This window comes from Halichoerus grypus, chromosome 7, assembly GCF_964656455.1.
Source record: "Halichoerus grypus chromosome 7, mHalGry1.hap1.1, whole genome shotgun sequence".
Lineage (NCBI taxonomy): Eukaryota > Metazoa > Chordata > Mammalia > Carnivora > Phocidae > Halichoerus > Halichoerus grypus.
Window position 1 is genome coordinate 5,245,342 of NC_135718.1, and position 17,928 is coordinate 5,263,269.

The 17,928-nt window shown below is 44.6% G+C and overlaps 1 protein-coding gene across 4 annotated transcripts in view; it reads right to left on the reverse strand.

The window, feature by feature from the left end:
• Positions 1 to 17,928, reverse strand: part of DOCK1 (dedicator of cytokinesis 1) — a 490,705-nt gene that overhangs the window by 63,729 nt on the left and 409,048 nt on the right. For all 4 annotated transcript variants that reach the window (XM_078076968.1, XM_078076967.1, XM_078076970.1 and 1 more), the window contains exon 33: positions 9,741 to 9,889. In XM_078076968.1, coding sequence (XP_077933094.1) covers positions 9,741 to 9,889 — 149 coding nt within the window. The remainder of the gene's footprint in view (positions 1 to 9,740; positions 9,890 to 17,928) is intronic.

Here is a 17,928-nt window from a genome sequence, read left to right on the forward strand (position 1 = left end):
CTGATTTCATTTAAGAATTGCCATCCCTGGACCTCTGGAGATGTCTAGTGATCCCCTGCCACAGGGGGAATCTTTCATTTCCTTCCCTGGTTAATGGAGCCTAAACGTGTATATTCTGATAGCAGGAGCAAGAACCAGAGAAAGAAAGACGACGGAACATGAAAAAGTGTCTCAAACTTCATCTCCACGAACAAGTAACATCTAAAATAGCTCGGTGGTTCCTGGAAAAGAACAGATGGCATTTTACTTGCCAGCAAAGAGTTCCCTGCAATCGCAAAACATCCAAGGGGCCACTTCACTGCCATTCCTTGATGGATCTAGTGAAATATCTCACTTCGGTTGGAAAAAATATAAAACGCAGGAGAGACAATGTCCCTAAAACACCAGCAGACATCTCAAGAAGGTCCATCTCCAGGCCTTCTCCTTGAACACCCCAAAGCTTCTGATCAGATTTCCAGAGCACAGCGGTGGGAAAGGATCCCTAGAACTGTCTCTTGGACCCAAACTCTGTCTCTTTGGAGTTTTGGGAAAAACTCTAAATTCTGGAGAGGTACAAATCTCCAGGCTGTTTTCACAAGGGTCATGAACCTCATGGGTGATGAGGCTGGAAATAACCACCTCGCTAATGACGGATCTGAGTGCCCATCCTTGCTGCCCAGCCCCCCATCCCTGGCAGGATTCAGGGCCACCTCTCTATGGGATTCTCCATAGTTGACCACCATGTTGCAGGGGCCCCAAAATTACCCATCGACTTGGGGCAGGGAGGAAGGAGGCCGGTGAGAGAGTTATTCCCACAGAGCGGAAGACAACCACACCAAACTGAAAGAAGACAGGTATAGGAGGAATTGAGGGAAACAACAGCTAAATTTGGGGTTCAGAAAGCAAGAACACCCTGCATGTAGGCAGGGGTCTCTAGGATCCCCTTATTTTATTTTTTAAAGATTTTAAGTGTTTATTTAAGAGAGAGCATGCATAAGCAGGGGCAGGGGGAGGGCTGAGGAAAAGGGAGAAGCAGACTCCCCGCTGAGCAGGGAGCCCAACATGGGGCTCAATCCTAGGACCCTGGGATCATGACCTGAGCTGAAGGTAGACACTTAACTGACTGAGCCACCCAGGTGCCCTAGGATCCCTTTAAAATACATGCTCAGACAATGCTTTCCCAGGGAAGAATCCCCAAGTCTTCCACTATTACTAGGATCCTATAATTATTTAAGCTGTGTGATAGAAAGAACTTTTGTGTCTCTGGGTCTCTCCTAGAACAATGCCTGGTGTTGATGTTCTAATGGCATGAATGTGCTATGTGCACATGAATCACTGGGGTATTAGTGCTACACTGGAGCTGGGGAGGGCTTCATAGGTCAGCAGAGGCTGACCAGCAGGTTGCTAAGACACAGGCTGGGCTCTTGGCCACGCAAGCCAAGGGGCGGACACACTCATCTGACGGCTGGCAACAGGGGCTGCCGGCATCCGGTCCACACTGGGCACTCAGGGTTCTGCTGCGGCCGTGGTAGGCAGCTGACTGTGGCCCCCGTGAGGCAGAAGGCAAGGGGTCTGGGGAGACCCAGGGAGGAGCCTCACACCGGCACAGAGCTGCCTGACCTTGATCAGGACTTGCTGCCTGAAGCCACAATTTTATCACAGTACAGATGAAGTGGAGGCTTAAACAGGACTAGAGAGGAGTATCGATTCCTGCTTGACATCAAGGACTCAGCCACATCACAGATCCCAGACCTCCGTGCATCCTGTAGTTCTCTCCTTGATCTTCCCCATTGTCTCCTCCCCAAATAAACACCCTCTGTTTGGCCTGAAAAGTTCAGGGATTATTAGGAACATAGAAAAAAAGGCGGCTCTAGTGAAGAAGAAAAAAGAACTTGTTTTATTGTTTTTACCTGAAGCCTCATGATAATGACTCTCCTATACAGTAAGAACCTTCTGATACTAACACACTAGTACTTTGTTCTTTACAGTAAAGAATTCTGCAAAAGGTGGGCCTTTTGGGAATCAAATACGAGGCAGATCAGCTGCCATTAGCCCAAACATCGATGCTTCAAGCCAGTCCCATTTCCTGGAGGGTACCATGATAGGAGCACCACAGAGAAAGAGTCTGGTGAGTGCTGGTTCTTCAGAACAAAGAACTGAGGTACAAAGTAAGACTCAACTTAATTAAAACACATGATTGCACACCACACATGTTTAATGAGCGTACAATGAGGAAGGCACAGAGAATGCAGGAAAACATGCTTTATCCTAACGTGGCAAACACACACAGGCATTTCAACTGTTCTTCACTAGTTAATCAGGCGTATTTGAACTTGGGAGTCTACTTTATGGAAATGGCATGTTTTCTCTGCTTCCACGTAAACCTGGCTGTCACAAACAAGAGCAATAAGGAAACTCCAGCTCCTTAAGTATGCTGCTTATCAAATTTTGACTGATGAATTTAATGTTTCCTAAAATGAGCGGATGAATAAGTAAATCAGAAGAACACAGCTGATTCTAATTTTACTAACCTCTAAACTAAGTAATTTGCACAAACACCTGGCAACCCTATTCTGTTTATCAGCAAGGATTCAATACCCCAGATCTGCAGCCAGCCTCTCATTCCAGGGTCTGCATTATTTTTTACAGAATATACTAGAATCAATTTGTTAGTGTGCTGTGAACCATTATCATCATCAGAACTAAACGATCCTGTCCAAATAAACTGGAGAAAGTCCATTTGCTGATAGAGCAGAGCTGGTTTTATAAAGAAGTATGTTGATTATCTGACTCGTAAATGGACGCTGTCTGGTAATGCACAGCAGGGTTCTCTATGGTTAGGTTAAAATTAGCAAGGGTTGACTGTGTTGCTCAAAAGGTGGCAGAGGCTCACTCATGTGATGAGCAAAATCATTATACTTCTTCTCTTTTCGGAATCACCAGTGTCACTACAAAAATGTCCACAGGGTGTCCAACTTAAAATGCTGCACAGAGCATCTCTAAGCATACAGTACCAGCGGCCCTCCAAGAGTATGAAACAGAGTCCACGTATAAATTTAGGGCTTTTTGAAAGGTTGCTATAAAGCCAAATGTGGTGAAGCAGGGGGCTACGCTCGCAAGGGTACTGACAGCGTTGTTAATTCAATTAACTTTGAAAGGAATGACTGCTTTCGCCACTCGACGCCACAGTTAACCACGGGTTATTGGCTCCAATTTAAGGGATCATGGAGCGAAGGATCTCAGCAGTGGATAATCCAAAAGCCAATTCTGTTTGGTTTAGAATGCATCATTTTTGTTGGGAGTTAGACTGACCATTCCCGCTATGATGCATTTATACATGTCTAGAACCAGGCCTGCATTTTCCAGGCATCCGGGAACACATTTATACAAGAGATTGGAGCTTATGTCAGAGCAAGGAAGGGGGTTGGACCCAGATGGAAGGGTTTGCACAAATAATTCACCACATCGATAAAGTGTTTGGAGGTTATCAAGAACGGGGTGAAATCTGAAATCTAGGCCAATGGTCTTCTACGTATATTCGAAAAAGCGCTTCTTCGACTTTTCTACAAATAAGACTTAGTGAATGTGCTCTTTGTCCAAAGGTGCTCTGCTTTCTCCTGTTGTTCAAGAAAATGTGCTCACAGGTGCTGGGGGCAGGATCATGATTTGAGAGCACTCCCTGGTCTCAGAGACTCCAAGGAATCAGATTCTCAATGTCTGAACTTCCAGAAGGAACTGGGCCAATCCATCAGTCCATTAGGATTGCAGAACCATGTCCCTTCTCATTACTGTGGACAGGAGGGGCGGGCGGGAGAACATCACTGAACTGTACCTTCAGGGAAAACAGGACCGAGGGACGAAGGAGCCAGCATGGCTGGGCAGGGAGCCGCCTAGCACTCCCACACCCTCCGGGCTCTGTGCTCACACGGCAACATCCTACAAGTCACTGAGTCCCCCCAGCCTGTCACAGCCTTTAATCCCTCTGCTCAGACACATGAATATTTTTATGTATATTGCATTCCTCTTGCTTAACCGCTCTGTAAACTTAATTACACAGTTAATCTCCGGCACTCCATATCTCACATTCTAAAATCCCCACATCCTTCCAAGTCCAACAAGAAGGCTGTTCGCTGACCTTGAAGCTTCTGCCTAGAGCCCAAGGGCCCCACGGCTGGGGAACCTTGCACGGCCTCGCTGGCTGGCAGCACCTCATACAAGTATGGCCGCTCCCCACGTCCACACCACACACACCGGGAAGTGGCTTTTGGGCCGTATTCAATGACCCTGGACTCCAGGAACATGCTCTCAGAGTGAGTCCTGTTTAATTTGGTTAAAAGAGGTATAGGAGTGTGGGCGTCTCTCTACTGGAGGGCTTGTAAGAACAGAATTCAATGTCATCGGAACTCTTAGACTGAAGGGCATTCATTTCCATGATCTCTCAGGCGCTTGGGTCTAGGATTCAATGAAATAAAAGCCTAGTTCTTGTGCTGTATGTCCCTTCAGGGTCCAAAACAATAAAATCAAGTAATATTTTGAAATTGAAAGCAAAAGTAACCAACAAACAAAATCCCAAAGAATTAAAGAATAAACAGGATAAAATTGCCGCCAAACTCACATCCATAGGACAGGGCAAAATGTCCTGGCTATCCCACCAAGTGGCAGAAGCAGCCAACCACTTGGGTTATTCAGTTATTTGCTTAGGATTACCAGCATGGGCTGGAGAAGGAGATTATTCAAACAGGACCTCAAAAACATCGAAGACGCCAAGATTACTCATGTTCTAGTAGTGTTACAACTAAATGGGAATTTCCAGAAGTTGTGGAGCATTTTACTGACCCTCACAAAGATGACAGAAAATAACTCCATGATTGAAACTATGATTTTGCTGTGGAGACTTTTCCACCCCGTTTTTATTAACGGTATACAGCCCGTGCAGTCATTTGCCGCAATTCTCAGCTGTTAGTTCCGTTTCTCCCAAAGACATAACAAATGGAATTCTTTAAAAAGGTGCCAGAAGGGAATTTAAAAGTATGCTTTTTTTTCTGAAGCAAAATCCAGTGAGGCTGAGACTCAGAGCGTTCCCGATTTGGGGGCAGGGGTGTCAGGGACACAGGGGAGAGGTTCGTCTCAGGCCTGGTGCAGGCCCATCTCGTGGTAACGTAGCTCAGCCAGTGCACAAGCCGGTGGAAGGGGCACCAAGATGCCGATGGCTCCAAATCTCTGCCCCCTAGCCGAGCAGATCCTGAAGGCTTCACACGTAGGAGCGCTCCTCTGAAAAATGTCAAGATCTCCCGAAGTCCCCAGTTCAAGAGTAATAAACATGCTACTCCGGGACTGGGGTCAGGGTGAGGGCAGGTGCGCATGGGGGACAGTGAACACACTGTTGGGATGACTTGAGGAGCGGGCAAGTGGCAAGGAGAGAGACCAGAGAATACATCCTCCAGGACTAATGGGCAGGGGAGAAGCAGTAGAAGGGGACAACTGAGGAGAATAGATGCGGCATGCACATCATAAAAGATTCTTAGAAAGGGCTGGAAGAACCAGGAATTGCTGTGAGCCGGCCTTCCCAGAGCTTCTTCATCACCTGTGAAGATCTGCCCATAACACGTTGACAAAAGTCAATGCCTGAGGCGCTGGAAAGCGTGTCCCAGGCCAGCAAGAGGACAGAACACGTGAAAGGTAACTCCATGCCAGCCCATCCCACAGCCGGGCAAACCCAGTGCCTGGACCTGGAAGAGGCAGGGTCGGTAACACCAAGGACAAGGACAAGGACACACTTCTTTTGGATGAAAATTCACGCTCTTTCTTGCAAAAGTAGAGGAAAGAAGTAGACTTTTGGGGAAATGTATGTGTAAGAACATTCTAACGCAAGGCCCTCCACTACAGTGGAAGAATACAGGAGCTGCAACTCTGGGGAACCGGAGAAAAGCCAATCTGTAATACATGCTTTGGAAATTCCAATAATGGTTTGATGCAGTTTCATCTTGAGTAAAATGGCAGGTCCTTCTTCTGCATCCAGCGGGTTCGCTGTCCACTCCAGTGGAAGAGCACACTACTCCCCAGACAGAATGCATATTTCACAAACGACAGCACGTTAACAGCTCCGCTCAGAAAGAAATAGCACATTTATAAAAAATAAGCTACAACGTAGGTTCAGAACATGAATGTTTTGTAAAAATGAAAAACCCTAATGTCTTCCCCTCACTTCATTAGGTTTGCACATCTGTTATAAAAGTGAAGCCAATTTAAGCCCTTGTTGATGTGACTAATAAGGTTAGGTAATTGGATTGGTGGCGGATTAGTTAAACAGCAACCAGCCAGCCCCAACCTGGAGGCTCCCTGGGATGTAGGCAGGGATGCCTGAGCCCTGCTGTTCTGTGCACATGCCCACTCGCTGCAATAGCCCAACACCCCCACCAAGGACAGAGGGCATGCCTCGTGTATCAGGAAGGGGAGCCCCTAGGAGACGAGAGCGGACCTGAGAATAGGAAAGAGTTAGAAAAGATAGAGCAAGTCAAGAGACAGATGCTGTGGTCCAGAAGAGCCCTGGGCGAGGGCCCAAGAGAAGTAGCTGGATGTTGGAGATGAGACAGAGGAAGGACGGACAAGTCACCACAACCCACCATGGAGGACAGAAGAGCAAACAAAGACAAGCCACTGTAACCTGCACCCATCAAACCAAATGACGAGGAGCCTGGCAAAAACGGGCATGACAGGGGAGCAGCAGGCCTAGGAAGGATGATACTCTGTGTGACAGTCCCCCTGGGAGGCTGAGACAGACCAAGAGAAAAAATAAATGGAGGTACTGCAAGAGAAAAGGAGATTGATCTTTCTCCCAATTCACAAGAACAGATTAATAGAGCATAAAGTTTTTTTTTTTTTCCCTCAAGTTTTAGTTTTTCTGCCTTTATTTTAAAAACCTCTGGTGTGTCCTACCACTTGCCTTTGAAAGTACAAGTAGATGCCAACACAGATGAACAAATGGTCAACAATTATTGATCAACAAATCCAAGTAGCAGACCATGCTTAGCCTGACAGCAGGTTTTGGGGACTTACGTCTTCATGTTTATGCTTTTATTCATATATATCCAAGCGAGACATGTTTTAGGGACATGAAACTGTGAAGTAGAATTAAATGTGCATAACTGCTTCTTGGTATTACTCAGTTTGGTTTTCTGGAAAGATGGCTCCTGATATTAGACAGTTTTTGAACCCACCACTGGGGGCAGCGTTGAGAACAAAGGCAGAAACACCATGACTCTCCTTCATTAACTTTGTGCCCTTTATTGACAAACAAGAGACCCTGTGAATTGGACGAAGTGAAGCACTTCCACAGATGATTGTGTAAGATGTTTTAAAGATGCAGGAATAAGTACCACAAGGATGGAAGGAAGAAGAGGAACAATTCAGAAGCCAAATTCTTATTCACGCCCTTGTCCTTCCGCCAACTGCTGCTGACCTTATTTTGACCCGAAGTTGGCTCCAAAGAATGACAAATGACACTGTTTTAAAGGCCTTTGATCTTAGTTTCCTGAGCTCATAACACTTATTCATATAAATATATTTTTCTCCTTTACCTGATTCTTTTTTTTTTTAATAAGAATTATTTATTTCAGAGAGAGAGGGCACACGCCAGGGGTGGGGGGCAGAGACAGAGGGAGAAGGAGAGAGAGACTCTCCAGCAGTCTCCTCACTGAGCGTGGAGCCCAACGCAGGGCTCGATTTCACGACCCTGAGATCATGACCTGAGCTGAAATCAAGAGTTGGATGCTTAGCAGACTGAGCCGTCCAGGCGTGCCTACCTGACTCTTTAATAGCATTTTTTCATAAGGTCCTTCTTTGGGGCTTGATTCATATAAAACTCAAAAAGTCAGATGTATTTTCAGCCTAGGAAAAGGCATTTTTAAACTACAAATCCTAGTTGTGGTGAGTTGGCAATGAGATGGGACCATGATTTATGCCAGTGGCAGTGGAGATGGGTCAAATCTTATGGCAACGACATAAAAAAAAATTGGCGAAGTCAAAACTTAGAAAAATATTTTGAATCGGCAATTCCATTTTTGAGAATGCATACCAGGAAAACTTTCAAAAGAAAGTCAAGCTATATGCATGCATGTGTTCACTGCACATTTACTCACAGTAGTGAGAATGTGCAAACCACCTAAATGCTCAGCTAAAGGGATGGGTAAGAGAAGATTACCCATTTCATTTTATGAAATGTTATGCCATCATAAAAATCATGGTTACTACGTTGTAATCAAGAAAGATGTCTGTGATAGATTGCCAAACAAAAAGAACCAAAAAAATGTGGACAATGTTTACAACATTACATTACATGTGTACAAAGACTGATTGTAAACCAGAGGAATAAAAATAGCTGTTCTTTTAAAACAGTCTCTTTAATTTTATAAATAAATAAATAAGTGTAAGGAAGTCCTCTTCCCTATGGAAAGAAAGAAAGAGCAAAACAAAGAAAGGAAGTGAGAAGCAAAGGAAGGGAGGGAGGGAAGGAGGTGGGCAGGTGGGCGGGTGGGTGGGCAGGCAGGTGGTCTCCACAGGTTTATTTTATTCACTTCTTACAACATCCCTTTGGAGTAGATTCCTTTATGTACCACATTACAGCTCTGAATCAAAGACTAAAGACGTTCAGTCATCTTCTGGAGAGCCAGGTAGTACCGGGAGTCATGGTCTACCTGACTTCATTGTGCAAACTCAACTGGTACTCACAGAGGTTCTTTGGGGTTTGTAACTGTTTTTGGCTCTAGAAAATACCAAAATTATTCTTCATGGCTACTAGCTTTGTGCCATAATAATGAGGACTGGCCAGTGGAAATCTATAAACAATTCACAATCTATGAACTAAAAAGTATAAAGGTGGGGAAGGAAAATCTACACTTTAAATAATAGGCCCCACTACAGTCATGCTACTCTGATGCAGTTTTGGTTTCCTTCCAATATAGGAATTTTTCTTAAAATTCCTCAAAACTCTATGTGGAAATAGATACTCACTTACTTGAATTATTACAATATTTAAGCAAAGGTTGCTTTCAATGTGGAGGACCCACTACCATTTGGGTTCTTCTCGTGTCTCTTGCAAAGCATCATAGCCAACCCAGTAGCCCACTGGGGAGAAAGCCATTGTACGTTCGTGCATGTGAGTGTGTATCCAACAGTGAATATGTAAACACCATACTTATTTTCATGGAATCCAGGGATGGAGATTTTGTTAATCCTCCAACATAAATATTCAGATTTTGTCTTTCCTATTGATACCGTATGTTCTGAGCACATTATGCAGACTTTCTTTGAGGAGTTCTTATCAGTTCTGCTGCACAAGTAAAAGACCGAGACAGATGTGGAAGAGGAAAAGCAAAGACTTTTAACTTGAAAATAACACACGTTGGCAAGAAGCAGCCAGTCTGAGAATGTGGTAACATCTGGTTAAACATTCTGAGGGGATGTACCAAGGAGAGGGGAAGAGACTTTTATCCAGGGTTGAATGTGTAAGTAAATCCAGATAAAAATAAGTAAGTAAAAGCTAATAATAATTGGGAATATTTCTCCTTAAAGATGAAGGCAAAGGATGATAGGCTTTTTCAAGAAGGGAAGTCCTGGGGCTTTTCTCTTTTAAACTGTAGGGAATTAGGTTTTTCATGTTCAATACCTTTACCTCCAGAGCCACTTATAAAGCCTTTTTCAAGGTTTTCAGGCTTGTGTGCCTTCTCTCCAAGCCACTTACCGCACACCCACTACGCCCTTACCATCTGGAAGCTTCGCGTCGAATGGAATTCACACTGCATCATATCGAAGAAGATAGGGATGGTGGCTTTACGCAGTTCTGTCTCAGGAATTAGCGTCATTTCTAATATTGGGCCGACCATTTCTGGAATGAACTTTATCTTGTGTTGACCTTAAATACAGAAAGGCATTATTCAGAATTTTTTTTTTAAAGGTTTTTAAATGAGCTTCAATGGACCCAACCTGAACAACACAGATCAGTGTGACTTTGAATGCTAGGATATTGGGGACATGCATCCATTTCTCATCCACAGGCATTTTGAATGTGTCCAGCCTTTAGCATAAGAAGTGGACTGTAGGGGCGCCTAGTGGCTCAGTCTGTTAAGTATCTGACTCTTGATTTTAGCTCAGGTCGTGATCTCAGGGTCCTGGGATCGAGCCCCACGTCAGCCTCTGTGCTCAGCATGGAGTCTGCTTGTCCTTCTTCCTCTGCTCCTCCCCTGCTCTCTTTCTCTGTCTCTTTCTCTCTCTCAAATAAATACATAAACTCTTAAAAATAAAATAAAAAAAAAAGAAGTGGACATTCTAAATGTTGTAAGAGCAGCTATTAAAGTATCCATCCAATATAAGACCTGTAGTCATGTCCTATCTGTTATTATTTCACAAATAGACAATTATATCATATAAATCAAGGACATGAGTGGGGATCTACAGCAGAGCTGGGAGACAAAATACCTGGTATCTCATTTGTGACATTTTGTTATTAACACTAGCAATTTATCCAGAGTTAATTGATCTTACTCATATTGCTATACAATCAGAAAAGAGAATGGATCCTCTAAAGAATTTAGGGTTTTTTTTTTTATTACTCAGCTAATAAGGATTTCTGTAAAGAGAGCCATAAAACAAATTTGGCTATTATAAATAACCACACTTAACAAAGTACATAACCCTCCTAATAAACCTAAATTAATAGATTTCTAAAATTTATATTAAGTGGACACATATTAACCTTCAGTAAGGAATCTGAATATAATGAAAATCTTGTTTTCAACTTTTACTAAATATGTAATACTTTGACTAAGGCTATAAAAAACGTGATTCTCATCACTTCCCCAAATGCTTAATGTCTCTGATAGGCATGTAACTGTGGCAAAGCATTCTCTTAAAAATGCTATTATATTCAGTCTCTCAGATGACACTTTCCTTGTATTATGCCTAAAAAATGTCAGAGCCAATGTTTCAGAAAACAGATGATAGTGACACCAAATCGTTCATCAACACAATTTGAGTGTCATAGAGTGCTCGGTCTGTCACTGACAGCTTTTACTGTTCCAAGCTGGGAGGAACATTTAAGGCAGGAGCAAGTCGTTGTAGGTGCAAGGATTGGATTATAAGGTATAAATAGGTTATAAGAATGACGGTTTTCTAATCTTTGATTATTGACCTTCCTTCCCATTAGTACAGGAACCTGGCCAGGGGCCAGTGCTGAGCTCTACCTATAGTGATAACCCTGGGGATTTAACCTCTGCAAACAAATGGTCCTCAAGGTGAGCAAGGCCTGGGTGTTCTCCAGGAATCGTCTTTACTTTCTTGTTTTTCCTTTTTTCCTTTTTTTTTTTTTTTTTTGGCATTTGCATTATGGATTTCCCCTGGAGCATATCTTGCTCAAATTTAATGATGAACTCAGGTTTGGAATCAATGAGGATCAAGGTGACTCTTGCAGTATAGACTTCAAGAAAAAGAAGATACACTTTTCTCTCCCCTTTTGAGACAAAGGAAGAACAAGCTAATTATCAGATCACAATAAGAATACTTTACCTCCGGTCACCTTGCCAATCTCCTAGTTACAACTCCCAAATTTTTTAAAACCCACTGAGAGTCTTTCTTCTGAGTTACAAAACGTGGAGCCAACCCATCCCCTCCGGACAGTAGGCTGTGTTCTCTCAGGGGAGGCAAGTTCTCACCCATCAGTAGCCTCTCCCTAGGTGTTTGGATGATCTCCGCAATCAAGAGGGTCCAAAAATCCAGGACATTAAACGCAGTCTTACCCAGGAAAATCTCCGTGTACACACAGGTAGACCGAGCAAAAATGTCCATCATCCAGGCACACTGAGGTCTTCTATGGGGCTTTTAATGAATGCACATAATTTGTCCAGTCCCCAAAATCATCCACGAAGGGACCCCCTGAATGAAAACTACCCTGGCCCAAACCAGGCCGATGAAGATCTTGCTGAGAGCACGCTGGCTCTGGCGGGACCGTCCCCGCCGTGCCCGGCCGGCTGGCATGCCTTGTGTAATAAACAAAACTGACGTGGAGGCGGCGCAGGCCGAGGTGAGAGCAGGTGCTCTGGGGCCGCGCTTTGATAAATAACTGAAGAGCTTGGGAAAGAAGCACATTCCCCCTCCCCCTCCTTTTTTGGGAGAGAGTGTGCTTTTGATTTCTCCTTTCGGACTCAAAACGTGACAGGTTTGGGAGGGGAAAACATGCTGCTCTGTCCCATGGCGCAACGCCGTATTTGCACTTGCATTAGATCGAGCAGAACAGACCCCGAATCCTTGCTCTGAAGCTCTGCTTGGAGGGGAGATCTGAGACATTCATCTCAATCACACATATGATTGGAAAAACTCAGGGAAGAAATAGTCTCGTGAAGCATTCAGCTTGTTAAAATCAAAAACAAATGGAGACCAGCGTTGAAAATTCTCTGGGCAGACAAAACAGGTTAGTCCTACAAGCAAAGCTTCATTTAGCTTATTTTGCAAGGCTAACCTGACCGGAGGCACTTCTTGCTTCTGCCTCTGGAAATCGTAAGCAAAAAACAAAAAGAAAAACATTTTCCAAAGGTTGATATGACGTAACCACTAACCAACTCCCCCTCATTTAAGAGAATTCTAGAATTATAACCAATCACTGATATTATAACCAATAAACAGTCACCGCTTTCTCACGACAGAAGCTGCTTTGTAAGGATATACCTCAGTCTCCTTCCATGCATTGGTTTGAGTGCCCTAGGCCTGCTAATTGTCTTCTTGGTGTGTGCACAATAAACCTTTACTACTTCAGTGATTTGTTGGTTTTGCTTGTTATTTGTGACCTTTGACAGGATAAAGTCCCGATCGAGTGACAGGTGACTAACTGTAAGATTTACCTGACTTCCATTTTTATTTTGTGGACAGAGCTGGCTAGATCAACCTGCCAGTATGTTCCCAAACCTGAGCCCATTAAAAAAAAAAAAATGCTGCGTAGAAAATAGGTTGTGTACATTCTGGGGAACTGAGACGTGCTGTCGAGAGTGGGGGCCTTGACAGTGACACTTGGGGCAGGCTCCAACACCTGATATTCGCAGCAGAAAAAAGAGCCAGGTGGCCTGAGGTGACCCCATGGAGCCATTCTTGGCTGTTTTGAGGGGCTGCTCGGGGCAGATCCTTTGGGCAGCTGATGCTTTTATTATATGTTTTTAATTTTCAAAAACTAATGTAATTATTTTACAAGCAAGGAACCCCATCATGCTAGTTGGTGGTTATTTCTTGCTGTTACCAGATTCCTACCCTTCATGGACCAAGGTCATGGTTTACGTTTGACCTCTTGGCCCTCTCTCAGGCCAGAGTCCACATTCTTGGCTGCAAAGCTGCAAAGCACAGATCTTATGCATTCATCACCCTATTCAAATCAGCAACTGCCAGGAAACAATGGGACATTTGCTCTCCTAACTGCATCCTTTACCTTGCAAATCAAAGATCTCCCGCTTGACTCAGCCTATTTGGAGCATAATGACCGATAATGTTGAGGGAACCAACTGCTCCAAAACAGCTTTAAAGATCTGATTTACACCCAAGGGTGCATCCTCAGAAGGTCTAGCCTTTCCCAGAGCCTGGAAGTGAGCATCACAAAGCAGCTCACGTTACCCTGGGCCCTTCGTACCTTCCTTCACGACAATCCTGGAGACGGGGCCAGTTGCAAATGGTGGTCAGTCTCAGGCACGACAGAGGTGACCACGAACATAATTTTTATAGAAAGAAAGAAAAGCCAGAAAGGCAGGCGTGTCCATCAGTCAGGCCAGTCGTGGCTTGAGCTCAGTTCTGGAGCCTTCGTCCATGCCAGGCAGTGACCCTTCAGGGACCCTCACAGAGGAGGGGAGGGTCCTGGCGGAGCACTAAGGGGCCCGGGTGGGCTGAGTTGGGGCAACAACTATTTATCAAGCAAGAAAAAAGCATTTTATTTCTTTTCCTTTTTTTAAAAGATTTTTTAATTTATTTTTGTGAGAGAGAGAGAGCATGCAGGAGCAGGGGAGGGGCTGAGGGAGAAGCTCAGGGGCTGAGCTGGGAACCAGATGTGGGACTGGATCGTGACCTGAGCCGAAGGCAGACGCTCAACCAACTGAGCGCCCCCAGGCACCCAAGAAAACAGCATTTTAGTATGTTAATCATCAGTCTGAATATCTGCCAGGGTGGATGCCTCTAGTTAGCCTAAATGATGCACAAAATATCAAGCCATTTCAGAATGAAGCACTGTCATTTGAAATCGTATCTAAAATTCTCCTTTGGGGGGAAACACACAACTCACAGTGTGTACTTGAGAAATGAAACGAAAAACTTACAAGAAGGTGTTGCCACTCTCTTGGGAAGGGCCAGCAGGTGAGAGATGGCCTGGGGACTCTCATGCGGGGGGGGGGGGGCAGGTGGAGCCCACAGCACCTGCCTGGTGGATGCTGGCAGCTAGGAGAGCCCCAGACTCCCTCTCAGCCAGCAGAGAGCAATTCTCTCCATGCCACTCTCTGAATGTCCCTCTGCCTTGTTCTGTGCTCTCTAATGGGGATGTATTTGGTCCCTTCCTGGCATGAGTTCGGCAGTGTCTGGCCTACCAGGGCAAATGACAAACGCATTTGTCAGAGCATGATCAATTAAAATGAATCATGAATGGCCCTCCTCCCTGTTCTAGAAGACTTGGCATTTCATTACAGAGATCATCATACATATATAAAGAATTATGGAGTGTCAGGATTGGGAGGCTCTTGAAAACTTTAGTCCAACCTCTCTTGTAAGAGAGGATGGAAGCCCAGAAAGACAGGGTCATGGGGGAGGCCACACACCCAGGCAGAGGCAAGATAGGAAGAAAATTCCAGTAGGATTCAAGTCTCTTCACTGGAGCCAGGGCTCCTCCTTTCCCCTCCCCTCCGGGGGGGGGGGGGGTGCGGCAGGAAGACCAATGACCCAGGGTGGCACCAGGAAGGCTCAGTGTTGGAGATTCATGAAGCCCTTTGACAGCCTGGAGCCATAACTCAGATTCTGGGCAATTAAGCTGCTGCAGGAAAGTCGCTTCCAATGACCCAGCAAAGAGTTTCCTTAAGGGGTCCTCAAGTGCCTGAGAACCGAACAGCATGCAGGGTTCAGGTTACTTCTCCGTGGAGAACGTGAGCAGACGGAGCCATTCCAACCAGCTCGTCGTCACCACCTGGGAGCTTCTGTGCTGGATTCTGACTCCTGAGAACCCAGCTGGTGCCTCTCCTTAAATCATACTTCTTAATTTCTATGTTATTAGTATTATCCATAGAATATCTTATAGTATTTTCTCCCAAGGCCTTCTGCATTTATTTTTCATGTAACACCCATTTGAAAAAGACTCCATCCTTCATATAAACAGATGGACAAAGGACATTTAGAAATTCTAACTTTCCCTAGAGAAGTGATAGGGCCTGCCTTTACGCATTTGCTGACATCCGGGAACTCAAGGAGGATGAGCCAGCAACCCCCCTGTGAGGAAATCTGGCTCGGGCTGAAAACAGGCGGCCTTGAACTTGCTGACCACAAAGGCGGACTGCAGGCGAGGTCCCCAAACCCCCACCCCCGCCCGCTCGGAGGGTCCTTGGGAGGGCGATGGAGTCCAGTTCCCCACCTTCAGGAAAAACTGTGTTCTGTTTTTATCACCCTGTTTCATTCTCCCCAAGGAATATAGATAGGCCAGGGCGTCTTTCTAGCCACGGTCTCTAGCCACAACACAGACAGCAAGAATCTATTCAAGAACCGAGCAGGGAGGGGTGCAACTAAGTTGCTCCAGTCATGGGGAAACAAATTTAACCCAGGTGCTGTGGGGTAACTAGAAGGAGAAGTGGAAAGATACCTGCCTCCTTGGAGAGGAGAACAGAGTCACTGGGGAGAGGGGAGAGGGGAGGCCCTCTGTAGCCACCACAGGCTTCGTGGGCCAAGCTAAGCAAAACAAACAGGGCCCTGGAGGTTCAGGGAGGAAATGCCACAGAAGTCTTGCACAGGACCCTCCATGAGGCTGAAGAAAGGTGCCTGGACGTCTCGGCACCTAGCGAGCTGACAGTGGAGAACAGGTGCTAGGAGAGAGGCGGGTTCATCGAGGACCCATTCAAGATGGTAACAGGATGCCCAATTATCAGTTCTTTATTCCTTTAAGGAGCTTACCTAACAGAATTACATGGCATAGTGACTAACATTTTAATAGAGAATTCCATGTTATTTTAATTAATAAAATTTTATTGGGGCACCTGGGTGGCTCAGTTGGTTGAGTACCTGCCTTCGGCTCAGGTCATGATCCTGGGGTCCTGGGATCGAGTCCTGCATCCCTGCCCCCTGAGCAGGGAGCCTGTTTGTCCCTCTCTCTCTGACCCTCCCCCCTGCTCATGCTCTCGTTCACTCTCTCTCTCTCTCTCTCAAATAAGTAAATAAAAAAATCTTTAAAAAAAATTTTTTTATTAATTATATCCTTTTTCCTCTTTATTGTTTATTGTCGTAAGAACACTTAAGATGAGATCTACCCTCTTAACAAATTTTTAAATGTAGGACACAGTATTGTTAACTTTGGGTGTTCTGTTCTACAGCAGATCTCTAGACTTACCCATCTTGCATAACTGAAAGTTTGTACCCTTTGACCAATACCTCCCCATTCCCTCCTCCCCCCCCCCATTCACCCCTACCCCTGGCAACCACCGTTCTACTCTCGGCTTCTAAGAGTATGACTCTTTAGAAACTTCATGTAAGAGGAATGTTTTTGCATTTGGCAAGATTTCCTTTTTACTAAAAAAATAAAGCTGAATAATATTCCATTGAATATACATATACCACATTTTCTTTATCCACCCATCCATCAATGGGCATTTAGGTTGTTTCCATTTCTTGGCTATTATGAATAATGCTGCCATGAACTGGGTGTACAAATACCTCATCAAGATCCTGACTTCAATTCCTTTGGATGTACACCCAGAAGGGAGATGGCTGGATCATATGGGAGTTCTATTTTTAACTTTTTGAGAAACCTCCATGCTGTTTCCCACATTCCCATCGACCCTGTGCAAGTGTTCAAACTTCTGTACACCTGGCTGACACTTATCTTTTACTTTTTTCGTAATAGCCATCCTAACAGGTGTGAGGGGACATCTCACTGTGGTTTTGATTTGCACTTCCCTGATGGTCAGTGATGTTGCATATCTTTTCATAAACCTATTGGCCATTTCTTCCTTGGAGAAATGTCAATACAAGTCCTTTGCCCATCTTTTAATTGGTGGGGTTTTTTGCTATTGAGTTGTAGGATTTCCTTATACATTTTGTAAATTAACCCTTTAGCAGATATATGGTTTGCAGATGTCTTCTCCCATTCCACGGGGTGTCTTTTATTTTGTTGTTTCCTTTACCGTGCAGGCGCTTTTTAGTTTGATGGAGTCCTACTTGTCTATGTTTGCTTTTGTTGCCTGTGCTTTTGCTGTAATTTCCAAGAAATCATTGCCAAGACCAATATCAAGAAGCTTTTCTCCTATGGTTTCTTTTAGAGTTTTGCAGTTTGGGGGTCTTATGTTTAAGTCTTTAGTTGAGTTGGTTTTGGGGTATGATGTTAGACAAGAGTCCAGTTTCATTCTTTTGCATGTGGGTATCCAGTTTTCACAACATTTATTAAAGTGGTGATCCTTTTCCCATTGTATGGTCTTGGCTCTCTTGTCTAAGATCGGTTGGCTATATATGTGCAGGTTTACTTCTGGGCTCTCCTGTTCCATTGATCTCTATGTCTGCCTTGATGTCAGTACTAGGGTGTTTTGACTCCTGCAGCTTTGTAATCTATTTTGAAGTCAGGAAGTATGATGCCTCCACTTTTGTTCATTGTCAGGATTGCTTTGGTGACTTAGGGTCTTTTGTGGTTCCATGTGAATTTTAGAATCATTTTTTCAATGTCTGTGAAAAATGCCATTGGAATTTTGA